This window comes from Cordyceps militaris (assembly GCF_000225605.1).
Source record: "Cordyceps militaris CM01 unplaced genomic scaffold CCM_S00001, whole genome shotgun sequence".
In the NCBI taxonomy this organism is placed as follows: Eukaryota; Fungi; Ascomycota; class Sordariomycetes; order Hypocreales; family Cordycipitaceae; genus Cordyceps; species Cordyceps militaris.
Genome location: NW_006271969.1, coordinates 987,091 through 1,014,355, shown reverse-complemented (window position 1 = coordinate 1,014,355; position 27,265 = coordinate 987,091). Strand labels below are relative to the sequence as shown.

Sequence of the window (27,265 nt, the reverse complement as noted above, 5' to 3'; positions counted from 1 at the left end):
AACATGCCATCCCATCGCTCTGGTACAAGCCCCAGCCTTAATCCCCAACGACGAGCTACATGTCCTCTTCTCCAGCCACCTCATCTTCCTTCTCAATCCAAAACGCATTCATCCTAATCTCATCCTCCCACGTCTCCGGGAGCACCACCGCCGGCGCCGTCCTCACCCTCTCCGGCGTCACCGCAAACTCCCTCGGCAGGCGCACATCCCCCGTGCCGCGTCCCAGCATCATATTCGCCGCCGCCACGCCGCTCCTCGCCGCCGCCGGCATCCCATGCCCCGTGTACCCGGCACTTACAAACAGCCCCCCTCCACCACCGCCCAGTATCGCCGGCACCTCGCCCACCCACGGATGCCCGTCCGCCGAGTATCCCATGATGCCCGTCCACTCATACACCGCCCGCAGCTCCTCGCTCTCCTCTTCGCCGGGCCGCAAGTCAATCACCCCGTGCGCGGCCCGGCGCAGACGCGCGCTCACGTCCCCGTCCAGCTCGTCATCGCGCGACGTCTGGCTGCGCACCACCGCCTCGCCCGAGCGCTCCCCGCCGAGGATCAGCACCCCGTCGGGGCGCTGCGCGAGGTAGTCGTCCGCTTCGGCGGGCGTGCCCCAGATGTGCGTGTGCTCCAGCGGCGCGTACCCCGCCGGCGGCACGAGCGCCGCGACCTGCCCGCGCATCGGCCGGATCAGCGCAGACATGCGCGGCAGCAGGTGCGATGTGTACCCGTTGGTGGCCAGCAGCACCTGCTTGGCGACGACCTGGCCGCGCGGCGTGTGCAGCACCCACGACGTCCCGAACCGCTGCAGGTGCGTCGCGGGCGTCGTCGTCTGCAGGTTGAATCGGACACCGGCTGGCCGCGACTGGTCATTCGTGCCCAGCAGCGCCTCCAGCACCCACGCCACGAGCTTGTACGGCCACAGCTTGGCCGCATGCGGATGCACCACGGCCGCGCGCGCGCCCGGCACCCGCAGCCGCTTCAGCTCCTCAACGTCCTCGACGTACACCACCTTGTCCGCGAGCGCCGGGTGGTGGCGGCGCAGCAGCCGCACGTTCTCCTGGGCCGCCTGCGCTTCCGTGTCGGTGGACAGGCGGCAGACGGCGCCGACCGACTCCCAGTCGCACGGCACCTGGTGGGCGCGGACGAAATCGCGCATGTAAAAGTAATTGTCCAGCTCAAACTGCGCCACGTTGGGCTTGCTGATGAAGACGAGCGGGTGGCAGTGGCCGCCATTCTGTTTCCCAATGTCAGTTGCTGCGTAGAGAGATGCGTCACTGTGCGTTTGCAGCGTACCCGGCCAGTGGCCCCCCAGCACGCCTCCCGCGCCTCGAGCATCAGCACGCTGCGTCCCGCTTCCACGAGCGTCCGCGCGGCAAAGGCGCCCGTGATGCCGCTGCCCACGACGACGACGTCGGCTGACGCCGGGAGCTCCTTGGTGGTGCGGTGGCCCAGCAGCGCCGGCGACGGGTCCTGGTGCCAGTACGAGTGGGTGCTCTCGGCCGTCGGCAGCTCGGCCTGGCCCTCTTGCAGTTTGGTCTGCGTCATGATGGGAAGCAGAAAAGATGACAGAGATGTTTCTGTATGTCGCTGGCCTTTTTTCTGATGGCCTCGGATGACCTGATGGTTGATTGTTGTGACTGGCCCGGGTGGGGTGTCCAGGCAACTTATTATCAGAGAGATGGGCATACATATGTACATAGCGCCACGTTACAACCTCAACGTCTGACGCAGCCTGATGACGACGACTCCCTCGACGTGTCGCCCAACACGTCGCCCAACAATCATCGCAAGCGTCAGGTACAATGCCCGTTGATCCGGCACTCGATATTGCCCAAGTCAGGCAGATGTTACAAGCTCGGGCAACAATTAGGAACCTCGAATCAACAACTTGCTCGAGAGCACACTGTACCACTGTGTCACAAATGATAAAAAGAAATAGTTAAGCCATAATGTGTTCATACCATTTCATCGTTAGACTCATACGCAACAAAATAAACGTCGACTAATATGTTCGCGACTCCCCTTGCTGAGATCCATATCTCCTCCAGGTCCTATCGATGTCCTCCCATCTACTATGATACGTATATATTTACATGATCCTTAAACGCCAAAATTCATCCATGAGTAGCAACCGCTTCGGGTTCTGTGCCAATACAAGCCAGATTCTGTCTAGCCTTCCTTCTGTGTGGTGCCAGGGCATAATGTCCTTGCCCGTATATATATAATCCCAAGCTGGGCCTTGAGCTTCGTCGCCACCGCCCATATATCTAATATTTCAAGTATGGTTTCTTCTCGGGCGTCGCCATTTTCATCCGCCATCATTTCTGTAGCGGTGCTGTTGACGCCTGGCGGTGGTATGTGTTGTAATGCCAAATAACTCCATATAAATCATGTCGTAGTGTAACTCGGGAATGTGGCTGTCCTGCTTCCATTCGCAGCAACTTGCAAATTCATTGCCAAGCCATAGCGTGTTTGCCATGTTTCCAACAACTGAGCGATATCTCCGCGTACATTTCTCAGTACTGCTTCCAATCCAATCGAAGCTCGAGATGTATCCTTTCGTATGTATCCAGCATTGCTCTTTGGCTAGATCGGATGCGCGTCTAACAAATTTAGACGTCTGTCATTTCGGTATCGCTGTCAAAGGCAATCGCCACCGGGGGCATATCTTCCAGACCCCAGCTTCCTTCATAGACGGTGGCGGGTGCGTTGCGATGTTCAGCGAGCCACTGCAGCCCCTCGAGCTCCAGAACCTGATCGATGCGGGGTCTGTCGCTAGGCTCTTTAGCAGTCATCCAGCGAACGATAGAGTCCAGAGAGCTTGGGTGGAAGGCGTCAACCATGAAGGAGGGCTGCTGGCTGAAATCAGTATCAGTATTCTTGAAAGCTTTCGGAACGTTTCCTCTGCTGTGCTTGTTCGCCAAGAATTCGTTGCTGTGCACAAATTCGAGAGGATGGCCGCTGGTATCCCGCTTGACCTCATTGGAGGGCGTCCAAGTGAGGCTGGGGACTTCCGAAAGGTCTCCAGACCGGAGAGCAATCCATGTGGGACCATTGGGTGGAAGCACAACGTTGGCTGCGACCTCCAAGATGATGAGTCCAAGAGAAAAGACATCAGCCGGCTGGCCCACCTGACCCTTGAGCATCTCGGGCGCCATGTACTCTCTGTCGCCTTCCGTTTCTACACTGGTTATCGCAGAGCAGGCCTGTGCGAGGCCAAAATCGCCGATCTTCAGAGCACCCTCAAAGTTGATAAAAATGTTGGCGGGCTTCATGTCCAAGTGCATAAAACCGGCATCATGAATCTCCTTCAGACCCAGGGAGAGGTCCTGTAGAATCTTGAAGATGCGGAAATCGTCCAGGCGTCCACCACGACCCACAGTACCCAGGAACTTTTCCAAAGTACCTTCTTCACAAAATTCCGTCTGGATGTAAAGATGGGACTTGTGCTCCCAGTCGTCAACGTAGTGTACAACATGCTCGGCATGGGACAAGGCCTGAAGGATACGAGCCTCACGTAGCTTGATCTCTTGGTCCTTGAGTCCGTGATAAGGGTGCCTGCTCTTCTTGACTGCATACACTTGGCTCCTCGTTGGGCTTTGGCCAAGATGTGCTGGTGTCATAGATAGAGACCCGGAGAATAGGTCCCGGTTCGTCTTGGTGACGCGATAGACTGTAGAAAATTCACCTTTGCCCACCTGTTCAACCTTGTCGAACTTTGAATACAGGCTTGCATCGATATCAAGGTCGCTGTTGCGATCATTGACAGGAGTTACAAATATGCTGGTGGAAGAGCGGAAGTCTCTAGCGGTAGTGGGCGTGACGGGAGGCGGCATGGAGCTTTCGGCGGCTTCGTTGATCTGTGAGGGAGAGGGGCGGTTCTTCTCAGCTGGCAGAACGCCCTCCTGTGGAGTTTGGGGCGTGCGCTGTCTCTCGATGGGAGACGCGGTCGAGGATCGAGGAGGCAACTGTTTGACAGCAGAGAGAGGAGGGAGCACAAAGGTACGGTTTGCACTTGGGCTCTCCAGAGACTGCTCACTCAGGTTGCTCAAGCTAGGGGTCAAACTATTCTTGGTGGGTGTTGGAGGAATGTCAGCGTCCAAGCTGCTGGTCAGATCAGTGTTTCCGCCAAACAGCGTGCGTTCCTCGCCATCAAGGCTGAGGACGCTGCCCCGACGAGCACGGAACCCGGATGGGCCGCGCTGGAAAATGGTCATGCCCTTGGCGAGATTGCCGAATGTGTCCGGGGCACGGATAGGTGTAGCCGAAAATGGTGTAGAGGGTATGCCAGCAAAGGAGCCTCTGCTATTACCTCGCTTCCTCATGCCGTTTCCTGCTTGAGGGGGAAAGGTAGCAAACGGGTTGCCGTGCTTCTTGCACGGCGTGTCAGGCGGGGCGAACTTTCTGTCCGCCTCCTCCTCGGGGTTGCGGTTCACCTTGGAAATCAAGCCTGTCGAGTTGAAGGCGCCAACCCACAGATTTGCGTGGTTTGGCGTCGCCACTGCCTTTGTGTGGTCATGGGTGGATCGCGCAGTAGGACGGGTGGCGTTGGCAGGGAGAGAGCGGGAGAAAGGATGCGACTTGGGCCGCTCAAAGCGTTCAAAGCTGGGCTTGGGGGGTGCCTGGAAAGCAGGCTCTTCCTCGGTCAGGCTGTTCCCGGATGAAGATGTGGTCAGAGTTTTAGAGAGGGGGTGAGGTTGGTGCAATTTGCTGTCCAGCGGGTGCATGGACGGGTTTGGTAGAGGAGTCACATTTGAGAATGGACTGTCTCGAGGTACCTGAGGAGGCACAAAGTGGTCGGTAGAAAGTCGTGGCCTGCTTCTACTGGGAGTGGAGAGGTCCGAAGATAATTGGGCAAGCTGGCGCTCACCTGTGCGTCTGCCTAGAGAGCGCTGCTGTAGTGTTGATTTGCGGAGAGATGAGGAACGCTTGGGAACGGAAGAGGATGGTGAGGAGGAAGCGGAAGAAGAGAGGGCATCGCCGTGAAATGCGACAGGCATGGCTGAAAGCTCGTATTCAGTATGCGTGTCCTCGTGAATGTCGAAACTTTGAGAAGAGGTAGTGTTGCTGCCAAAAATGCTGAAGCCTTCGGGGTTGCCAAAAGTGGCGATGCCGTGCATGCTGCGGCGTTTGGCCACTGGGCTGCCTTGATTGGGATGATCCAGATTCATGGTCGCATCACTGCGCTTGAGGGCACCAGTGGTCGAAACCATGTATTCGGGCGTTAGGTCCAGGGCTTTGAGGAAGGCAGCTTGCGAGGAGCCAGAAACGTCGAGATGAAGACTGTGGCGCGAAGGTTTTTTATCGAGACTCTTGAGAACGGCGGCGCTTCCGCGTGCGTTTTCCTGGCCAGGCGAAAATCGATGTCGAGGAGAGGCGGAGGTTGCGGGGCGGGCGTAGTTGATGGAATCCGACGTGGTGTTGAGGCTGCGTTTGATCGGACTCTTGGGTGAGGAGCGGCGTGCGAGTTGGCGGGCGGGCGATAGGGTTTTTGTAGCCTTTGCGCTGCGCAGCGACAGTCGAACACTGGGACGTAGTGGCGTCAAGACAGGGGACTGCAAAGGCGTTGTGGATTGCACGAGTGCAGCAGCGGCAGGTGGCGCAGAGTGCGGATGGGCAGCAGTAAGCCGATGATGGTGTTTCGGCGTGAGCACAAAGCGTCTAGAAGGCGTCCGGGGAGAAGCTGGCAGCGAGTGGTCGGAGTTCTGAGAGCTTGTGCGAGAGAGAAACTTAGATGGTGATCGGGAGAGAGAGCGGCGGAGGGTGCGGACGGCAGAAGAAACATCAATCTGATGGGCGTGCGTGGGTGATGGCAGAGCCAACGTCCCGCCCGAGTTGGAGAATGACATTGTGTTTGTTGTGAGGAATGCGCGGCGAGGGCGTTGAGAGCGGGGCGCACAGTATACGGAATGTCGACGAAACAGTTGCTAGCCCCAAGTGGCAAAGATGCAAAGGCAGAAAATGGAGAAGCCGAAAATGCGTCGAAGTGTTTGAAGAATGAGCAAAGAAAAAAAAGACGAAGGCTTTGCGGCTGGGGTATATAAAGACTAGATGTCGATGTTGTTTCGAGGTATCAAACAGAGGTAGGTGACGTGTCGTGAATGTGTGCGACAGTAGAATGTCGGCTGCTGGGCTGCAGAGTGAGAGCAGGTCTAGAAGGCCCAAGATAGGAGAGGATTGGTCAGATCGGCACCATAGCTCGGCGAGCACCGTTGTACAGAAACAGGCAGCAGTTGTTGAAGCCGGATGTCGGCGGCGGAGGCGATGATGATGCGGCGTAATACGTGGTTGGGTTGTCGACTCGTCAGGCCAGGAGAGGCAGTTGGCACATGGCGGGTCACAAGGGACAGGCACATGCAAGTCGGTCCTGGTCGGGACGAGTGCGAGTGCGAGTCGATTGTTTATAACTTGATCTTGTGATTGTATTCGCCGCGCACAAATCACATTCGTATCCTGTCCCAAGCCGAAACGGTTCGTCCTCGAACGGTAGTCTAGATTTTCTTGTCCAACGATGCGACGGTCTGTATAATCGCACCACACAGCCCGGCTTTGTCGGTTCTCATACGACAACCATACCTCCGGAGACAATAGCTCGGTCAATGTGTCTGAGAAACACAAGCGATGATAAAAGGGAGCTATTCCGGACAGCAAGGGCAGGCGAGGATTGAGGGGTTGTTGATGGTGTGCGGACGAGCAGGTAATGTGAGGAATGCAAAAAGTAGGCGCAGGCAGGGTGCTTTCACGAGAACAAGAGAACGGAGCGAGGATGGGCACAAGAAGGAGTTAGCGCAACCACGGATTAAAAAAAAAAAAGAAGTCCACTCTGACAGGCAAGGACAGCAGGCAGGGGAAGTCGAATCCTGTCGCGGGTCGGGTCCTGGGTCTGGGTAGGTATCTGACGGGGGGTGTGCATGGAGAAGACGGGCGAGGCAGCGCAAAGAAGGGGACTTTGGGGGACCAGCCAGTGGACCAAGAAAGACGAAAGACGACAAGAGAAAGAGAGAAAGAGAGAAAAGGGTCGTGACAAAGGCGGGTGACGCATTTGTTTACCATGTTTCCTGATACAGCTAGCGTGTCGCGCCCGAGACGCGTCGAGAAAGAGGTGTGCGGCCCAATGGCCTGGGGGTGGGCAAGGGGATACAGGACAGGATACAGGGGTTACAGGGGGTTGGATTGGGGGCAGCGGCGGCCTTGCAGGGGAGGACGAGTCCGCTGCATCCACTGTCCCGTCCACTGAGTCCACCCGTCCCGCACAGTGAGCCACTTTGACCACTTTGACTGCCACTGCCCAGCGAGTCCAGCGCCACCTGGTCCCCGGCTCAGGCGCTGTCGCTAAAAAATTACATCAGTACTACAGACGACTCGCTGGGATCATCAGTGTGACAAGAGGGACAAGAGGGCGCTGTAATAAATGTGACCGTTGGCCACGCCGCCGCCAGCCCACACTGTTGAAGCAGATACTCTGTCCCAGTTGATCAGTCGACTTTCCGCGCGCCCGCCATTGCACCACCAGTTCTCACAGGGATTGCTAATACCTCCTAGGTAGGTACCTAGATTTCTAATAGAGCTCATTTCCACTGCCAATATTATCCTTCATTTCTTGTTTGCCTTTCTTTGCCACTCTTATTTCGAGTGCGCCGCACAGCCCACGGGGTACCTGCTCACTGCTGCAGATTGCTGCGAGCGCAGTGGTGTGCAGCCTCCCGATGCGTGTCTTGTTTTGTGATTGTTGTGATTGTCTTTTCACCCCGCCTCCTGTCTTTTCTGTTCTGTAATACTCTGTCCATCCTCCTGGGCCGTCTCCAGCCAGCCACTCATCCACCATCCATCCACCATCCATCCATCCACCACCATCCATCATCACCATCCACCACCCCAACCTGCGCGCTGCGAACCAAAGAAAAAAGAACTGAAACTCGGCGACAAATGTCTCGCCTGCCACGGTGCACGGCTCCACCCTTGGCTTTTTGCCCAGGTCAGTCTCATACAACACTCCCAGACGCACACCACCATGTCCACATCTCATGCAACATGCTGCACACCCGGCAGCGAGTAATCGTCTGCCAGGTTGCCGCTACTGGAGCAAACTCCCCCCGTCCTGTCCTGCCACGCTGTACTGCATCTGACTGCATCGTAGCCTACCAAGAGAGCGGTACCTGCTGCAGGCGGCGCCAGATTCCCAACGTGTGCTGCCCGTACTGGTGGACTGGACCCTGTCGACCTCAGCCCAGCTTTGTGCGCCTCAAATCAGACGACAATCTGGCTTTCGCTGGCCAGCCATCTTGTCCCTTGTTGCTTCCTCTGCCGCCTTTGAAACCCGTTTGTTCTCTCGACAGCCTGCGATATTGGCCCAATCTCGGCTTCATCATCCGCCCTGCTATTTTGCTGGCTGCCACCACCATACCAGCAGACGTGCGACATGCTATGCTGCATTGATCTCTGTCAGCTTTCAGTTCTCTCGCTTACTGGTATAGAGTAGTCTTTGCCCATAGTACGACTCTCATCCACATCATCGCCTTCATCACGCCCCAAAAGAGTCCAAGACACTCGCCGCCGGTGGGTCGTTGACGTGACGGGGCACCCAACCAAGCAAGCACCAAGCCCTCAACGCCCTCTCGTGCTCTCGTCATGCGCTACTTCGTACTCTGGCCTGCCGATGCCCAACCTTGGCCGCATCAGGCATCCATCGCAGCATTCTTCTTGCTCTCTTGCCTCGTGCGCCTTGCCGCTTGTCCCACGATGCGCCGCTGTCCTCCGTAGGACCGGCGGTTGCGTTGGGGTTCTACAAGGCGCCTCGCCCGCTGTCCAGATCGGGACAAAAACAAACAAAGCCTGTTCTGACGTAGTATTATCATGGCTGGTATTATCACTTGTGCCCCTATTCCCCGGCCTCTCCACACGCGACGGGGCCTGGTATCAGTGTAACGGATAGCTCAGGAGAAGCATCGTGGGCAGGCCGTCCAAGTCCCCTCTCTCCCATCGAACCTCTTCACCCCCTTTCTTTTCATCTTTTTAGGTCGCGACCCCGGTCAACGTTCTCGTCCGCCCAGCCCGCACTAGCTGCCGGTCTAGTAGGTCAGCCCAAAGCCCGACCCGCACGCACGGAGTCGAACCCGGAGTTCCGTCTAGGCTGTTGTTTCCATCTTGGGCCGTAGTCTTGCTCCTGAGAGGACCGCCTGGTCCCTGTAGCAGGTCGGTGTCAGTCGCTCTCCCGTCTTGGTGTCCTGAGTCGCTGTTCAATTTTGCTCGTCTTTGTTATGTCTTGCTGGTAATAGTCGCCAGCCTTGACTCGAACCATTGGCATTCCCGCGAGTCCAAAGGCCCAGGGACCCGGTCTTGATAAATGATGGCCCTAAAAATATTTCGCCAATTCATGCAAACTGGTGGGCGGCTGCTGAATCGCGGCCCGGGGCGCCCGAACCTCGGACGAGTCGGCCTGCCTTCTGCTGCGGCCAGAGGGCCGCCTTGAATCGTCCGTTTCGCACAAGAGGCCCAACTCCGGCCAAGACTCGCATTCTGGTCACTGGTCACTGGTCACTGGTCCCCTATGAACCCCTATTCTTTGTTGATTTCAGTCATTCGCCGAGGTAGCAGTCTGCGGAGTTCTCTGTTTCTTTTTTCTTTTTTGTGTCTCTTCGTGGAACATGTACCTGTTCGGTTTGTCTGACCGCCCTGCATCCAGGGCGGCGCAAGGCCGGTCCTGTGTGTCCGTCCTCCGAAGCGCTGGTAACACTGCGCCGAACACAAGGCGGTAAAGGAGATGGAGCAAGTGTTCAGGGCGCTGGTGTTGCTCACCGCATACTTCGTACACGATGGCATGCGACATCTACCGTATTCGAAACTACGAGGCTGGGTGATCGTGTGCAGTTAGGGCAGTCCTGCAAGGGAACAACCGAATTGCAGGGGCATGGGGTGCTGGTCGCCCATTGACCGCCTCACGCACAGTGCATGAACGTCCAACGACAGACTAGACGGGTGGCTGAACAAGATATCACGTTTTATGCTCTGGTGGCGGGGAATCCTGACTAGGAAATGAATACCCTGGTCAGGCGAGATTGAGGCTTGGAAGCCAACGCGTGATATTGGATCTGGTGGATGTCGGTGGATTTGCTTGCCCTAACAGGCGAGAAGATAAGATGCAGCCATCAGCGCTGCGAGCTGGAGCTACCCTATACAAGAGTTTGATCTTTTGATGATAGGACAATAAGACAATTGCGCGAGGTTTGACCATTTATTTATTATGCGCATGAAGTTAATAGTATCTTTTAATTCCTAGCGGGTGATAATAAATATTGTATGTGATATCGCACCCAAGTATGTGGCACTAGGAAACAATGCTTACACCCTTCGCTTGCATGACTACCTAGTTATTCTGCTCACACGCAATCACATTCTCCGAGTGCGAGGCAATTATCTCGCAACGTACATATGTAAAAATAGAAATGCAGGTATGGGCGCAAGTGACAGAATTTCGTAATCAACACATTCAAAAGCTAAAGAGCAGGCAGGAGCGCAAGTGACAGAATCGACTTTATCAGATCCGTACATGCATCCAATTAAACGCCCACATGCCACTACATATTTACAACGCACTGCCATGTTTCACCCATCATACGATGAAAAACCTTCCATCTCGCGTAGTTGTCGGCTAATGCAGGTCCATTTTTGTAAGGTGAATCAATCCATTCGGGGGCTACCGCAAAGAAAAAAGTCAGCAATGAATCGAATACCACGAAAGACGACAAGTCACCCGCGCAAAGACTACGCCGAGGAAACAACTCACCGGTGTAAACTGCCTCAGCTTGACGCCGGCCTGGCGAAACACGGCCGCCGTCTCCGTGTCCATGCTATAGCCGTGCGCGTAGACGACCTCGCTGATGCCGACCTGGCAAATCTTGATGCTGCACGTCAGGCACGGGCAGGTGTCGCAGTACAGCACGGAGCCGCCGCGGATGCGATCCCGACCGGCCTCGAGCAGCGCGTTCTCCTCGGCGTGGAGGCAGAGGCACGTCGCGAGCCCGACGCCCGACGAGTGGCCGCTGTTGCAGCGCGGGCACCCGCCGTCGGCGCAGTTGCGCAGCCCGCGCGGCGTGCCGTTGTACCCCGTCGACACGACCCGGTGGCCCTCGCCGACCAGCACGCACCCGACCCGCCGCTTCATGCAGTTGGAGCGCTGCGCCGCCAGCGCCGCCAGCGACATGAAGTACGTGTCCCACCCGGGCCGCAGCCGCTCCGGGTTCGGGATGTCCAGCGTGCCGAGCGTCGCGTACAGGTGCGCCAGCGACGGCGACGTGTTGAGCAGCCGCACCGTCGCGCGCGAAATGAGCGGCTGCAGACCCTGCCGCGGGCAGAACAGGTGCCGGTCGTTCTCGGCCGCGAAGGCGTCGAGGGAGAGCGGCGAGGCGCCCGCCGTGCCGCTGGCCTCGAGCCGCGCAGAGTGCCGCCGCCAGCGCACGAGGAGTGGCGCGTCGGTCGAGAGGAGCATGAAGAAGGGCCGGCGCAGCAACACGTCGAGAGCCTTTTCTGTGGGGATGTCGGTGGTAACGAAGCGGCTGCGCCAGCTGAGCGTCACGAAATCTAGAAGCGCCTCGGCCGTGTCAAATGTGTGGCTCTCATGATCACTTCGCACTGCCAGCGAATCGGGTAAATGGCTGCCGTGAGCGGCCGGGCCAGAGTCGGTGGCTTCTTCAGAAGCGTTCTCCCGGATACCATTGACTCCTAGATTATCGCCGCGTAGGTAGAGGCGCTTGAAGCCGTGGTGCTCGACAAGATATTGCGCCACCGTCTTTTTGCCGGAGCAAATGCCTGTCCCGCGCAGGTTAGTATCTTGCTCGGCACTCCGCTTTCGTTAACAGGGCTCATCTTACTTCCACATATACCAATGAGCATCTTGAGATTCCAATGTGATCCGCAAGGACAGCTGGTGGGCTTCTGTTGAGAAAAGTCGTGTGATTGATTGAGGGACGTGTCTCGGGCGCGGTTCGAGGTGGGTCTTCGCGTTTAATAGATTTGCCTGGCCGTTCAAATTCAAACGGCAACGCTTTTCTGCAGCAGATAATTCTGGATCAGGGAGGGAAGAAGCGGAATCTACAAGGGAGTTGCCCCCGTAAAAAAACGGAAGACCCTGTGTCAACAATAACCTCTCGTGATGTACCAAGGCTCAATTCCACACAGTTGGCGGGAAACCAGTAACTGGCTAATATCACCAAAGACGAACAGGAAAAGAAGGCACACTCTTAATAAGTATCCGGGGAAAGGGGAAGAACTTGAGCCAGTGGTGGAAAAGAAAAAAAAAGACAAAGAAATGGACGGCTCCTGAATGAGCTCGTTGACAGAGGGCATTAAAAAAATGCAAAAAGAAGATGTTCTCCGGTACAGGGAATCGAACCCTGGGCTGCTCGGTTCTTCATTGAGAGCGAGCGATGTTAGCCACTACACCATACCGGATGTTTCTTGATGCTAACGGTTTGCTTAATAGGTACTATAAAGTATTTCACTAAGGCCAAGTTTACTTTAACCTGAGTTTGGTACTACTAGGACGGCTTAAAATCTAGCAGTGCTATCTCAATCAAAATGGATAAAATTTCCTTACTTGGAAATGAAATTTTGAACTGTTGAGGCTTGAAGTTTCGCACTTCGTTAAAGTTCTTGTTTCCATTCGCCGTTGTCACCAGCCCTTTGTGACGCTAAGCCCCGCGGCGGGGCAGGCTAGTAGGGCATCACCCGCCGGCTCAAGCTGTCATGACTGTCTTGGTCAGATGAGCACTTTCGCAGACGAATATCCCAGAAAGATCCATTGCGCATCGATCCGACATCTTCTATAACTCCCGTAATACTGAATACCATCGGTATAACCGCAAACGAAAGCTACCATCACACGACGTCTGCAGCCTGACACGACACCAGGCGCTTGCAACATCAGCGCGACCGGCGCTGCAGCAACCATGGCGACTCCCTTGCAGTTTGCCCCATTCGCATCCGAGATTGAGCTGCCATTCTACTCGGCGCTCTTTGCGTCTAAGCTCGACTATGACAAGCTCGACGACTCGGCGCGCGGGATTCTCGGACTGTACGAGCCACGAGCGGAGCTACCAGAAGCGAGCAGCAAGATGCAGATACTGGGCAATGCCCTGACCAGCAAAACGTATGGAACAGTGCTGGATGTGAAACCTCGCCACCGTGGAGGTTTTGTGATGTTTGTGTCAGCGACTAACCGATGATGTAGTGCGCCGCTGGGCACGGCTAGAGCTGAAGGCATCATACGAAACGTAAACACACTTGAAGATTTCAGGAACATGGACAAGACTGCCATGCTTAAGACTGCAGGGCGTCAGGTAAGCCTTGCTAAAGTTCTGGAAATTAGCGCCAACTTGATTAACGCATGCTAGATCTGGGATGCCATTAACGATGGCACCATCTACTCTGTCCCCTCTCTACTCGCCTCGTTCGTCATCCTCTCCTATGCCGACCTAAAGAAATATAAATTCACATACTGGTTCGCCTTCCCGGCGCTTCATTCGGACCCGACTTGGCACCGTGCAGGCCCCAGCGAACGCCTCACGCCTGACGAGACGACGGCCCTGGTCGACCGTGTGGGCACGTGGCGCTACTCAGTCGATGGCCGCGAACACGGCTTCTTCCTCGCGAAGAAGGTTCAAGGTCCCGAGAGCGCCAGCCACGACGAATACGCAGATGATGCCGAAGAGATGGAGCCCGACGCAGAAGCTGAAACGGCCGCCAGAAAACTGCCATACCACTGGAACGTGGGCTCGCTACGCCGTTTCGAAGAGGGTTTCTTCAGTAATGTGCCAGAAGAGGACCAATATATCTGCTTCGTGGATGGATCGACACACGCTGAGGGTCCCTCCTGGCCCCTGCGCAACCTTCTTGTGTTGATCCGCCAGCGGTATCGCCTCACCAAGGTCAAGATTCTCTGCTACCGAGACACGCGCGCAAGACGGCACGAGGCCCGGAGTGTCATCCTATCCCTGGAAACGGACGCGGCCGGCGGCACACCGATGAAGGAGATGCCTAAGGTAACGGGCTGGGAGCGCTCCCGCAACGGCAAACTCCAGGCGCAGCAGGCCAACCTGGGCGAATACATGGACCCGGCGCGGCTGGCCGACTCGTCCGTGGACCTCAACCTCAAGCTGATGAAGTGGCGGCTAGCGCCGGACCTGGACCTCGAAGGCATCAAGAGCACCAAGTGCCTGCTGTTGGGCGCAGGCACGCTTGGCGGGTACGTGTCGCGCAACCTTCTCGGCTGGGGCGTGCGCAAGATCACCTTCGTCGACTACGGCCGCGTCTCGTACTCGAACCCCGTGCGGCAGCCGCTTTTTGAGTTTGAGGACTGCGTCGGCGGCGGCAAGCCCAAGGCCGAGACGGCCGCCGCCATGCTCCGCCGCATCTACCCGGGCGTGGACGCGCAGGGCCACGCGCTGTCGGTGCCCATGCTAGGCCACCCGTTCACGGACGAGGCACGCACCAAGGCGGACATGGAGAAGCTCAAGGCGCTGATTGACGAGCACGACGTGATTTTCCTCCTCATGGACACACGCGAGTCGCGGTGGCTGCCGACTGTCATGGGCAAAGCCGCGGGCAAGATTGTCATGAATGCGGCGCTTGGGTTTGATTCCTACGTAGTTATGCGACATGGTGCAGAGACGATGGAAGAGGGCCATGTGCCTCTGGGATGCTACTTTTGCAACGACGTGGTTGCACCAGCAGACGTAAGCCTATCTTCGCGCGGTCATTTTCAAATGCAAACTAACCACCCAACCCTCTGTAGTCCATGAAAGACTCAACCCTCGACCAGCAATGCACCGTGACCCGCCCCGGCGTCGCCGGCATCGCCTCGGCGCTGCTCGTCGAGATGCTCACTAGTCTTTTGCAGCACCCGCTCAAAAACGCCGCGCCGGCGCCCTCCCAGCCCGCGTCGTTGGCCGAGCGCGACCCGCCGAACCACCCGCTCGGGCTCGTGCCGCACCAGATCCGCGGGCACGTGTCGACCTTTACGAGCCTGTCGATCCGCGGGCAGAGCTACGACTGCTGCAGCGCGTGCAGCCCGCGCGTGCTGGCCGCGTACCGCGCCGACGGCTGGCAGTTTCTGCGGCGCGCCCTGCAGGAAAAGGACTATGTCGCCGAGCTCTCGGGCCTGGCCGAGGTGCAGCGCCGCGCCGAGGAGCTCTCTGGCGACTTGGACTGGGACGAGGAGGACGAGGGCGTGGCGGGCAATGATGATGGCGAGGGCGAGCTGCTGTGATTGGAAGGAGGGCACTGGTACAAGGCGCGAGGAAAGAAGAAAGAAATGGGAATGCGATCGTGGAAGATGTGGGGTGGCATAGAAGAGGAGTATGGGGTTTGGGAAGTGGTGATGGCGAGAGGTTTGGAATATGGTTCTCGGGCTGTCCAGCAAGGTCAAGACTCTGGACAATGGCGTACATGGGGTCATTTTTACATCTTTACAGCAATCTGTTGGCGTTTTTGAAATTGGTATAGTTTTATAGTAACGATTATGATTTTCTCTCTCACAGTCGTGATTAGGCCTTGGATTTGTACGGTCCTCAGGGTGCTTCACGGTTACATGATGTGGCGGTGCCAGGAACTGTGCGACATCGATATAGCAACACATCTGGATGAAACCCACCGTTGCCGTCTCATTACACACACCAAGCTGGTGGCAAACGCCAATCGGCGAGCTGGGATGGATTTATTGGGCTACTAAATGACAGTGATGGGCAGCGTTTCATGGCAGCTCATCGATCCACTGGAGGTGTTCGATCCACCTCGGTGGAAATGGGCTGGCGGCGCCTGCAGTCTGACGTAATGATGCGGCGAGCGAAAAGGAATCACGTCACAGCCTTGACTACAAATTTAGCACAGCAATTTTGTTACAGCGTCAAGGGAGGAGCTAAAGGGAAAAAAGTCTTTGGATTGATGGGTATCGAAGATAAAATTACCGTGGTCAAATATCGCCCGCGTTATGCAGCCCAGCGACCCTCCGCAGCCTCCAAGTTCATAATTAGAAGAGCGAACGGGTCGTGGACCGTTGCTCATCACACCAAAGCTACTGAGGAAAAAAGAAAGCCAAAGGAAAATAAGTCACCGTCGGCTGTCGTGGGGATTGAGGGAGCGTGCGAAGCGAATCGCGACCGTAAAGAAAGAAGAAGCAAGTGAGAAATGCGTCGTCGAGTCGAAGGAGCGTAAATGCGACGGCGATCGCGACCAAATGCCGAGGCAGACCGAAAGCTCAAAAGACTGAAGCACTTTTTTTTGGCAGGCAAAACAATGCCATCATTACGAAAGGCGCAGCTGAATGAGCTCGGGAGGCCGGGGCGGGCAGTCGCGGCCGTGGGGCGCTTGGCGGGTTTGACTCAGAAAGTCATGATGCAATAGCTACGAAAGCCTCTTGTCGCGACTTTCTCAGATCAGGGCGCCGCCGGGAGAGCGCCGGAGGCACTTAATACTTGAGAATGATGTAGAGAGCGTGGATGATACCGGGGATATAACCTGGAAGGGGGGGTTAGTAACTATGCCGTGTTTTGTTTTGGGGGAGATTGCAGCTGGGCGAAGCGCAGGCGCAGGGGGCGGCATGGGGGGGCGGCGTACCGAGGATGGTCAAGCAGATGTTGATGCAGAGGTCGGCACCACAGCCACGCTCCAGAAGGACACCCACGGGAGGGAGGATGATGGCAAGCAGGATTTTCTAACGCTTTGTTAGTATTCGCGAGGGAAGAAAATGTCTGGCGATGATTGCCGGTAAACGTACGCAGATGTCGCTAGAGAGACGTTCATGTTAGCTCGGGTCCTTCGGAATAAAATGGCTGCACGCGGCGCGCTGCAGCAAAACGGTGCAGGAAGCCGCAGCAGCCGCAGGATAAAATCTTACCTGGCAGTGAAAGGCATGTTGGCGTATTAAAGATGGTCAACGAGGTTGAGGGTCTTGTGTTGTAAGAGTGCTGTGTGTGGTGAGGTTGAAAGTTCTCGGTGATGGACAAGTAATTCAGTTGAGAAGAAGGGAGAGACGGCGGCGGGGAGAGGGGGGGGGGCAGGAAGAAGCTTATATGAAAGAATTTTAGCTCCGGCGAGGGCCCCGGACTTTGGGCAAGAACAAGAGGAGCAGAAAGAATAACTAGAGCAAACGGGCACAATAATACCAAGAGACACAGACGCACTGCCACTACTACTATGACGGCAAAGCAAGGCAAGGCCGGCTCGGGGAACTTGACTGGTTGGGCCAAATCTAGCACGAACCAGAGCATGGCTAGAGCATGGCTGGGGGGGGGATGGGAGGGGCGCGACGGTGTCTCCGCCTTGGCCGCACAGAGGATAGGCTGCTCAGCCACAGGCAGCAAGCAACTTGCCCTGCTTGCCTGCACAGTGACTGGTTGGAGTTGGGCTATTAACCTTGTGCTGTGGATGAGATGATTGGTTTCATTGCACTGTCCTTTTTTCCCATCCATTATTTTGTTCGATTTGCAGCCTTGCGAGGCGAGTCGCGGCACCGGGACGACGACGAATAGACGCTCGAACCTTGTCGGCGTACTGCTGCCCGGTAGAGACAGGGTAGGATAGCTCCAGCAGAGGTACCTAGCTCCAGCCCCACAGACGCTGATGACCCAGATGACTTTTTTGCTAACTACCTGTTTCTCGACACCTTGTTGCACACTCAGCACAGCCTTGACATGCCATGAATCATCATTGAAAAAAAAAAAAGTACCAAAAAAAAAACCAAACAGTAAACGCCAGTATACGCAATTCAAATCACATGTATCTGTATTGTTTTGCATTCCCACATCGCATCGACGATGGACGAAAATAAATTACAAACAGCCGCTCTGGCGGGGCCAACCAAGCTCCAGCAACTGCGTCATCGACAAGCCACACTTTGCTGGCCGCCAAGCTCCACCACGACGTCTCCAAATAATTCTTTTTATTGCCAAATTTTTTTTTTTTTTTCGGAAGAATGGACTGGATTCCGGCAAACGACTGTATAAACAAAAAAGAAAACACACAAAGATGAGAACAAGTGAAGGGATTGGAACCAGTACGTACGAAAAAAAAAAAAAGCAGAGCGGTCAGAAACAACTGAGACCCTTTGTCGATCCAGCCAGCTTCTGCCCTTGGCGACAACCTGGGCGTATCGCTTGGCCACATGCCCGTTCCCGTTGCTTGTACGTCATTGGGACAGGACAAGCACTAAAAGCACTGTGCTTGCTCATGTAAGAACCCTGGCTGGCCAGCCATTTGTCCTATAATACCACCTACTAATAACTTGTGCCAAATGAAAACAATGCACATCGTTTACCCATCATACGTCGCGACATCGAATCTACCCCATACCTCGAAAACCAGCCGCGATTGGCTCTCTCGCCTTTGTACCCCTGCGTTGAAAATTGTCATCAATGCGTGCCATCTCCAGAAAACGGGCTCCAGAATGATGGTTTGATTTTTTTGCGTTTTGTAGACAGACCACTTTGCCCTTTGCTTCCTTGCTTTTTCCTTTGCCCCATTCTCCTCTTCATCTGGACGCCACACATGATAGATATCCTGATTGTGGCACCACAACGTGGTTGACATGACCGCCGCCACACCCGCCACTCATCATTACATCACCCTTTCACACAACACGTCCCTTGGCCGTGGCGCAGCAGCCGTTGTGACTGTGTTTTCTACCTCGTTGTTTTAGTAATGAATTCCCCGACGGCCACGCCGATTCTTCTCCTTGACTAGGTAGTCAACGCTTTATCTCATCTTGACGCAACCTCCCAAGTCCCGTCTGCAGTTCTACGCGCCGCCCCTCCCCAATGTATCCTGGTGGGTGGGCTGTGCTGCGCTGGAGTGCAATGTCGGACGAGGGGGGCAAGGGAGGTTGGTCTGGTAAGCTCGTCACACGCATTCTGCACACACCACACACGCAAGGTAATATCGAATTGATTGAGTCACTCGGAATACAATGCCCTCAGCACCGAGGCGGCAGTGCTGGTTCCACGCCCACAAAAAAAGCATGTGTTGCGCCAGCACCAAGCTTGCTTGGCAAAAGGGCGAAGCTGATGTCTTGTCCCGCCTGCAGCGAAACCCGAGCGGGCGTGCGATGGATGCCTGAAATCTACTCTAGTCCATGGTGATGTTGTATTCGATCCTTGTAATTCACCAACAGCTTTTAGTCCCTACCCGAAGAGCTGCTCAACCTGTGCAGCATCTGGAGTCAATAAAGTATTTGTATTAAAAGTACAGCCCAGTCTCAACGACGGACACGACGCCCAAACCTTGCCAGAAATAGTACATGCAATAGACTACACCGCCCATCCATTTTCCCGCAGCGTTTCTCCTCCCTTCTGCGCCGCTACTTTTTTTCTTTTCAATCTGCCTTGACGGCATGACCCGCCAGCCTCTTGCCGTATAGCACGGTGCCCGCCAGCAGGCTCCCCGCCGCGGCGCCCACGTACGCGCCGACGACGACCGTCACCGGCCACCGCTGCCAGTCGCGGTCCCAGTCGAGCGGGATCGGCACCGCGCCGAGCCACGCGCCGGCAGCCGCGCCGACCAGCGCACCGTACGGCTCGTCCAGCGGCGCCGCGGCGCCCGCCACGGCCACCAGCGCCGACCGGTCCAGCCCGCGCGCGTGCACCACCGGAAACACGGCCAGCAGCGCAAAGTGCGCCGCGCAGAGCACCGTGTGCGCCGTGTGCGCGAGGAACGGCGCGCCAAAGAGGACCAGGAGCGCGTACAGTGCGGGGACCGTCAGCGCGGAGAGGACGAGGGCGACAATGACGCTCTGCGGGAACGGTACAAGTTAGCGAGTGCCTCGTACGGGGGTTTTGTAGAGATGCGTGTGTGAAAAACGTACGGAAATAACACTGGTGCTCCCGTCATTCTTCTTGGTCTTTTCGCCCGGGCGCGGCTTCTTGCCCGCTCTGCTCGCCGACCCGGCGGGTGGGATGCACAGCGTCGCGTAGACGGCCTGCACGGCGGCTACGACGGGTAGCGCCCTCTGCAGCGCCGACGCGGGGTCCGCGACGAGGCTGTCCATGCCCCATGCCAGCAGGCCCAGCAGCACCGCGACGCGGCCCACGGAGACGCCCTTGGCCAGCGGCGAGTCGTAGATGGGCACTGGGTGTAGCAGGATCTTGGGCCTGGTGTCGGCATCGGCGTCGGCGGCGGCCGGTATGGTTGTCGTCTTGGCCGAGGACATTGTGATGCGTGTGGTGTGCGGTGATGGCGGAGGGGTTGGAGGGCGAAAAGTCTCGAGAGGGCCGTCAAGGTATCATGCTAGTGCGCGCCGCACGTGGAGGAAATGGCTGCATCTCCATCACGAAGTCACGTGCAGCTACTTGCCGGCTTGGATGTGTAAGTGCTGAGTCGCCATGCCACAAAAGAATGCAGATGATGTTTGCAAGTCGAAAATGGGATAGTCAAGACCTGCTATTCACTCGAGCCGGATTTATCGTACTATTTGGTGCGTGTTTCAACGGGTCAAACGCTCAGAAAAAGGCCCTAGGGGCTGAAGCAAATTCTGGAAGAAAGAATGTCGCTGCGTGTTGCCCAGCTTTTTTCTCGAGTAGCTGAGAACCCCAAACTCGGCTTAGAATTAAACACGATTGATTCGTCCCATGTATTATTAGTATGAGAATCGTAGCTGTCAGCTGGCATTTCAATGCGCCTGACTGGTCGGCCGACAATCAGGCCACATCCGGACCACCCAGCCAACGGCCGTTCCGCAAAGCGCCGGGGGGGTCGTGTCCCCGCCACGTTGTTGTCCAAGAATGGTGCCACAATCGTTGCGACTCACCCGGCTCAGAGACAGTCGTGGTGTGATGTGCAGGCGCCAGCGTCTTTCTCGTCTGGCCATTGTGCCGCCACATGGGCACCTCGAGGAACGTTGACGATGATGTCTTGTCGCGGGCGGCGCCGCGAACGCATGATTTCGTCGGCGCGCTGCGGAGGAGGAGGAGGAGTCATTGCATGTTGGCTGGGAACGCGTACAAAAAGGTGCTGCGCGGCTCCTGTATAACGGTATTGGTTTCTTTACTTTAGAATCAAAGCCAATTCGTTCATCAGAAACAACTCTACTCACTTTTTTTTATATACGAGCCTCACCACTCAGTCCATCGTCCAAGCTAGCAACAAGACACTCTACTCTTTACGATACTCGACGACCATCCACAACCTCGAATCCAAATTCAACACTTTTTTTTCAAAGAACAAAAAAACATCAAAATCACAACATGACTCCCGTTGCCCGCGTCATCGCCCGCCGGCCGTTTTCCATGCTCCAGTCGCTGCGCGCCGTCGGCCGCGCCATGGAGTCGCATCCCTTTGAGCGGCTATCTAACACGCAAAAACATGCACCGGCCAATTGGGCGGGCGAGGCGAAGCGTCTCAGCGTAAACCTAGCCATGTAAGTCACTTTCCTATTTCTCTGCCGACTGGCGATTCCATGTTCCCATGCTGAGTACTGTGTAGGTTTGTTCCTGGCATTGCTCTCCTGCTCGGCTGGCCGCTCCTCGCCGCCAAGGCTGTTGATGGTCACGTTTAATGGCATCAAGGCACGGAGTGACCCCGGTATACAGGAAACCACAGATAGACACACGCCTCTTCCCCCCCATCCCATTGATTTCCTTTGTTATGCATCGTTACCCCCGGCGTTTAGGTGGGCATACTGCTATCAAGGACCATCTATACCTTGCGCAGTACACAATTGCATCTCCATTTCGCTAGCTTTTTAGCCTTTTAATAGAATCAAACGTCATCGTTCAATACAAGACGAGGCCCTTTATAACATGAACTACTAATAACACGGCTGCATGTACCCCGAGAAGCCTGCCACTGTCGTATGTTTTGAGCAGGCTTTGTCCCACCCCGATTCGTCCCAACTTGCTCGATTGCATGCAAACTACGTCTGCATGACAACGCCATATTGCCACCCCAAAGGTCAATTGCAGTGCGACAGCCAATCACACCTGCACCGGGAGCTTTATCGGTCGCGACATTTCCCCGCATTGACGAGGGGGGTCGACGATCCCATCGGCCATCGCCTCCCCCAGATAACGCGAGCGAAAGTTGGCTGCGGCAGTTGAACCCTCTTGTAGATACGCATAGGCGGTTCTGATGTGCTGCTAGGTAAGGTATGACCGACTATAAAACGAACAAGGCTTTGTTTGGTGCAAGCTCATCTTGGCTTCGCGCACCTAAACCCTCCAATGCACTTTGCGCAGACATCAAAATGCTGACGCCAGACGATGCCACAGTGAAGCGCGATGCCGGCCTCGATCTTCACCAAAGAGATGACGCTGCGGCAGTACAGCATGGGACGAACCGGATGTACGGCGTCGCCATGCCAGATATCCTTGCCAGCATGAGCGGAGAAGAGCGCGACACGCTGGAGCGCCATCTGCGGCGCAAGATTGACTGGCGACTGCTGCCCATGGTCATCCTCATGTACATTCTCAACTACATCGACAGGTGAGAAGAATAGGTCTTGACAATATAGTGTATGTGAGCTGATTGTGCTGCATGGGCAGGAACAACATTGCCGCTGCAAGGCTGGCAGGGCTCGAGGAAGATTTGAAACTTGATGCCAGCGGCAACCAGTTCTCGGTTCGTGACACGTTGGCTCTCAAGAGATGACAATTATCGGCTAATAGATGGGAGATGACAGACGGCTGTTAGCATCCTCTTTATTGGGTATATCCTCATGCAAGTCCCCTCGAATCTTCTGTTGAACAAGATGGGAAAGCCGGGCATTTATCTACCTGCTTGTGTACGATTCTCTTCTCGGCTCTGGTCCTGAACTACAGTCGCTGATCCAAACGCAACTCCTAGATGGCTGTCTGGGGTGTCATATCAGCAGCGACGGCCTCAGTACACAGCTTCCGAGGCCTGCTCGCCTGTCGCTTTTTCCTCGGTTTCGTCGAAGCCGCCTATTTCGTACGCACTCTCCCCTGCCCTGCCACCTACGTTTCCTCACTCTGCTTGCCATGCTAAAAAAGAACCCCTTCCCTTGCCAACAGCCCGGATGTCTATACTACCTCAGCTGCTGGTACACGCGCAGGGAGCTCGGCGTGCGCACCACCTACCTGTACACCGGCTCGCTCCTCTCGGGGGCCTTTTCGGGGCTCATCTCGGCCGGCATCACCGGCAACCTGGACGGCGCGCGGGGTCTGCGCGCCTGGCGGTGGCTCTTTCTGATTGAAGGCGTCGTCACCGTGGCCGTGGCCGGGGCCGTCATCTTTGTGCTGCCCAACTTTCCGCGCACCACGCCGTGGCTGAGCGAGCACGAGGCGGCCATGGCCGTCTGGCGGCTGGAGCACGACATTGGCGAGGACGACTGGGTGAACAGGGAGGAGCAGACGTTCCTGCAAGGGTTCAAGGCGGCGCTCAAGGACCCCAAGATGTGGGTGCTGGTCAGTCTTTCACCCCCCCCCGGGTCGCCCATGGCCGTGCGGACATTTTTTGGCTGACTGGGGACGTGATGCAGCTCGTCGTCCTGGTGGGCAATGGCGCCGCCGCATCCATTACTAATTTCTTTCCCACCGTGGTGGCGACGCTCAAGTTCTCCAAAGTCAGGACGCTGCTGCTCACGGCGCCGCCGTATGTGCTCGCCGTGCTGACCGCGCTCCTCAACGCGTGGCACGCGGACAGGACCGGCGAGCGCTTCTGGCACGTCTCTCTGCCGCTGTGCCTGGCCATGGCCACATACGTCGTCGCGGCGTCCACGACCAATACCGCGGCCCGCTATGCCAGCATCATGCTCATGGTTTGTTCTCGCCCCTCCCTCGGGCCCCCTTTGTCGCCGACCACTAACACGGCCCCCCCAAGATCCCCGGGCTCTTTAGCGGCTTCACGACGGCGTTTGCCTGGATCAGCAACACGCTGCCGCGGCCGCCCGCGAAGCGCGCCGCGGCGCTGGGCTTCATCAACGCCGTGTCCAACGCGCCGGCCATTTACACGAGCTACCTGTACCCGGCCAAGGCGGCGCCGCAGTACGAGGCTGCCTTTATACACAACTGTCTCATGGCGGCCCTGGCGATTGTCGCGGCGGGCGTGCTGCGGATGATGCTAGCGAAGCTGAACAGGAAGCTTGACAGAGCCGAGAGCGAGGGTGCGGTGGAAGCCGGGCCGGGCGAGGCTGTTGAGCTTGGCTTCCGTTTCTTGCTGTGAAGGGTTTTTTCGACAGACTAGAGAGATGACTTTGCGAAGCTTCAAGAGTGCGCGAAATGAATTGCAGTACTTTTCATATCCCTTTTACCGCCAATAATTCGCTGAGTGTCCCTGATCTAGGCATTTGGACAATGAGTTGCGATGCGGGGGCGGTAACTTCAGATGGATGGGATACGATAGTACCGCGTATTCCAGACTGATACAGTTGTACGAACCCAGGGTGGTGCGCCATGATCTGTAGGAGAATAGATGAGATTGCCCTGTCGAATGTAATAGTGGATGCGTTGGGTTTCGACGGTTGATTATTCGGGGCCAGCTGAAGGATGACGCGCATGAAGACTTGTTCTGCATGTTGCGGGGGGGGGGGGGGTATTGATACAAGGGGTTGCCTTTGCAGGCCTCTTCTAGTTAGTTAGTTGTTCGATCACGTAACGAAATTATAATCTATTATCCTTAGTAAAACGTGCTTTTTGTTGCCAAACTCTCCTGCCCGTATTCTTGGCAGTGGACACAATACGATGGCTGTTGGCGCTCAGTTTTCGACGCGTTTCAGCTGTACGACGGAAGACGGCGGGGACTCATCAGTATGCCGGCTTGTCGATGGTTTCAGCAGACTCGAGCACGTTTCACGGCGGGCTGCGCCGTGCATGATGTGCTTACGTAGGTTACGGTCGCGGCTTTGAACAAAGGCTGACAGGTTGACAGGTTGACAGGTTGTTCATGGCCGGCCCCTCGAGCCCATGTTCGATGCGTATGCTTGTCCTACGGATGCACGTCTTTGCCGCCCGCTGGATACAGTCCCGCCCGCCTGCAGCGTGATCAAAAAGCTGCGAACCTGACGGAGCTGAAAGATGGTCATGGCCCTCCGGAAACGAGATGCTCGGAGAGGGTCTGTGCCGCTCGCTGCCGATGCACATGGACAAGTTGAAATCACAAGTTCGGCCAAGAGTTTAGTTAGTTAATACCTATCCGCGTGGTTGGCGTTGCGCTAGACTCCGCTTTAATCTTAAAATGGTGCCAGGGGCCGAGCAAGGGAAGAGGAATATCTGGATGGATCGTAGAGGGTGATGGTCTGACAAGTTTATCTCGGAGGGAGATGCAGGTCCAAAAGGGCCAGTGGAAAAAGCAAAGACATTTAGTTAGTTAATAGTTAGCACAGTACATACCCAGGTTGGCTGTTGGCTTTAACCGCGATTTCGGCACGGTACATGGCAGGGTTGATTCATGTTCAATAAATGAGAAAACATGTTGTTGTTAGTTGCACAGTGCTATTCTATATCTGGAGTAGAGGGATCGTTGTGAGCGGGAGCGCACGCTATCGTTAGGAAGGGAGGACAAAGGGATCAATCGCACAGACGGCGGTATATCGCGAGAGCCTGGGCGTACCAAGCGAGACAATATTGACAGGTAGTGTGAGGGAGAGTCATTGAGTACATGCTATATTCCATGATATTGCGTTCCTTGGGGCTGCAGCCGTGTGTTACAAGATGCCGAAGGGTTGATGGACAAAGCCACACAATGCAAGTAGTATTACAAGGCAATGCGCCACTGCCGCCTAGGTACATACGTGTAGAATGAAGACCGTGTTTGCATACTCGTAATAAGCGCTAGCATAATGTCGTTGCTTTTGCATTCAAGTTATCGAGTAATTCACTAATACATGGCCGGGCCGAGTATCTAGCTGGTGTAGGGACTTGTTCTTCTCGATCCACCAGCCTTGTATGAGGACAGAGTCAAACTTGTTAATCAATAGTTAGCATTCATTGTTATTCAAGCCCAAATGACAAGTTAAATTATAAAAAGCCTGTTTCTAGCCCCCTTCTTTGTGTCTGGGTGCGCCACTAGACATGATGAGCGCGTCGTTAGCACGCGATAGAGTTTCGTCTACGCACGAGGGCAAAGGCGAAGACAAGAGGAGAAAGAGGATGAGAAAAGAGGAATAGTTAGTTGATCATCATTGAATTTCGATTTTCTCCAATGACAAGATCTTTCATGGCAAATACGAAGATGGGGGCGGAGGCGGGACCCAGAGAGAGCTGGGCTTTGTCTCATTGAAGAATTTGGGGGGAGGAGGCGAGGTACCTTCGAGTCTACATCGAGGTACTTGAGGAGCGGCTGTCGATGGTGGGCCTTGTTCTGTGGTGAAGGGGTAATTTAATATTAAAATGGCTGGCCAATGGAAGCGTCGGAGCCAGCTAGTTGCCACGCTGAAGGATGAGGGATAAGCCGTTTATAGGCAGATCAGATGGTAATGCAAAGCGAGCATTGTGATTGAATGTAATTTAGCCTCTCCGCAGGCAACATGCGCTATGCGTGTGCGCGTGCGTGTATCCGAGAATATGTGCTTTCGACAAAGACAGAGGACGGCAGACGGGTGATACTAGGTAATTAGTACTGAATATAAATTACTGGTTGATTGATACTGTTACACTTGGAGCGGGCGCTGGGTACCTACGGGACTGATGGGGCAGCTCTGCAGGTCCCCAGGTCCCAGGTACGGTATGACAGCCAGGCACTTCAGGCACTTCAGGTACTTCAGGTACTCAATACAGCTGGACTCTCCATCTGTCCACTCAAAAAGCAGGCTTTGCCGACGCATGCCACCCCTGTAGCTCATTAGGTTAGGTAGCCTCGCAGGGTGCCAGCAGGTACCTCCTCCCGCTGGCACAAGTACCTGCCCACTTGTCCCTTCTCTGACCACCAGCCTCTCTTGCTCATGTTCCTCCCCCGGCTGCCATTTCATTTTCCTGCCACACCCCAGATCATTAGGAATCTCCTCACTGCACACCAGCCCGTCCGACTCTTCTCTTGCTTTTCGAGCCCTCAGCATCCTCGCCTCTTTCTAATCTGCTGCTGCTTCCTCCTCGAATTTTCCTTCCCCACCATTCTCTCCACCCTGTGTGCAGCTCCGGCATTGGTTGCTTGCTTTCCTCAATCGACGGCAAGAGCTCGTCGCGTTGCTGTGCCAGTACCTAAAACTCCAGCGCCCGCAAACCCAGCCACACCAACCGCTGGGAAAGCTGACACGAGAGAAGCGCAAAATTAAATCAAAATCAGACAAAGAGTCGAGACGAAAGTGCGCGCCCAACCTTTTTTTCATCCGACA

General features: G+C 55.8%; 9 protein-coding genes across 9 annotated transcripts; 3 read left to right on the top strand and 6 right to left on the bottom strand.

Moving 5' to 3' along the window:
* Positions 1-55: 55 nt before the first annotated feature.
* On the bottom strand, positions 56-1,542 carry CCM_00281 (FAD dependent oxidoreductase; the record flags this gene model as incomplete). The annotated part of the gene is made up of 2 exons (XM_006665441.1): positions 56-1,231; positions 1,291-1,542. The coding sequence occupies 2 exons, from the start codon at positions 1,540-1,542 to the stop codon at positions 56-58; spliced, it is 1,428 nt and encodes a 475-aa protein (XP_006665504.1).
* A 1,067-nt stretch (positions 1,543-2,609) lies between these two features.
* CCM_00280 (Protein kinase-like domain) lies at positions 2,610-5,846 on the bottom strand (the record flags this gene model as incomplete). Its single annotated transcript, XM_006665440.1, has 1 exon — positions 2,610-5,846. The coding sequence occupies one exon, from the start codon at positions 5,844-5,846 to the stop codon at positions 2,610-2,612; it is 3,237 nt and encodes a 1,078-aa protein (XP_006665503.1).
* A 4,799-nt stretch (positions 5,847-10,645) lies between these two features.
* CCM_00279 (deoxycytidylate deaminase, putative) lies at positions 10,646-11,886 on the bottom strand (the record flags this gene model as incomplete). Its single annotated transcript, XM_006665439.1, has 3 exons — positions 10,646-10,690; positions 10,781-11,802; positions 11,865-11,886. The coding sequence occupies 3 exons, from the start codon at positions 11,884-11,886 to the stop codon at positions 10,646-10,648; spliced, it is 1,089 nt and encodes a 362-aa protein (XP_006665502.1).
* Positions 11,887-12,941: 1,055 nt separating this feature from the next.
* On the top strand, positions 12,942-15,259 carry CCM_00278 (E1-like protein-activating enzyme Gsa7p/Apg7p; the record flags this gene model as incomplete). The annotated part of the gene is made up of 4 exons (XM_006665438.1): positions 12,942-13,141; positions 13,223-13,331; positions 13,386-14,726; positions 14,786-15,259. The coding sequence occupies 4 exons, from the start codon at positions 12,942-12,944 to the stop codon at positions 15,257-15,259; spliced, it is 2,124 nt and encodes a 707-aa protein (XP_006665501.1).
* Positions 15,260-16,456: 1,197 nt separating this feature from the next.
* CCM_00277 (stress response RCI peptide, putative) lies at positions 16,457-16,902 on the bottom strand (the record flags this gene model as incomplete). Its single annotated transcript, XM_006665437.1, has 4 exons — positions 16,457-16,506; positions 16,606-16,702; positions 16,766-16,775; positions 16,886-16,902. The coding sequence occupies 4 exons, from the start codon at positions 16,900-16,902 to the stop codon at positions 16,457-16,459; spliced, it is 174 nt and encodes a 57-aa protein (XP_006665500.1).
* Positions 16,903-18,803: 1,901 nt separating this feature from the next.
* On the top strand, positions 18,804-19,211 carry CCM_00276 (uncharacterized protein; the record flags this gene model as incomplete). Its single annotated transcript, XM_006665436.1, has 2 exons — positions 18,804-19,085; positions 19,164-19,211. The coding sequence occupies 2 exons, from the start codon at positions 18,804-18,806 to the stop codon at positions 19,209-19,211; spliced, it is 330 nt and encodes a 109-aa protein (XP_006665499.1).
* Positions 19,212-19,357: 146 nt separating this feature from the next.
* Positions 19,358-20,191, bottom strand: CCM_00275 (GPI-anchor biosynthesis protein, putative; the record flags this gene model as incomplete). Its single annotated transcript, XM_006665435.1, has 2 exons — positions 19,358-19,774; positions 19,847-20,191. The coding sequence occupies 2 exons, from the start codon at positions 20,189-20,191 to the stop codon at positions 19,358-19,360; spliced, it is 762 nt and encodes a 253-aa protein (XP_006665498.1).
* Positions 20,192-21,224: 1,033 nt separating this feature from the next.
* CCM_00274 (pantothenate transporter liz1) lies at positions 21,225-24,159 on the top strand (the record flags this gene model as incomplete). Its single annotated transcript, XM_006665434.1, has 10 exons — positions 21,225-21,397; positions 21,463-21,524; positions 21,942-22,084; positions 22,151-22,461; positions 22,521-22,596; positions 22,658-22,759; positions 22,822-22,926; positions 23,010-23,402; positions 23,477-23,755; positions 23,818-24,159. The coding sequence occupies 10 exons, from the start codon at positions 21,225-21,227 to the stop codon at positions 24,157-24,159; spliced, it is 1,986 nt and encodes a 661-aa protein (XP_006665497.1).
* Positions 24,160-24,691: 532 nt separating this feature from the next.
* CCM_00273 (uncharacterized protein) lies at positions 24,692-25,369 on the bottom strand (the record flags this gene model as incomplete). Its single annotated transcript, XM_006665433.1, has 3 exons — positions 24,692-24,849; positions 24,926-25,062; positions 25,326-25,369. The coding sequence occupies 3 exons, from the start codon at positions 25,367-25,369 to the stop codon at positions 24,692-24,694; spliced, it is 339 nt and encodes a 112-aa protein (XP_006665496.1).
* Positions 25,370-27,265: the final 1,896 nt, after the last annotated feature.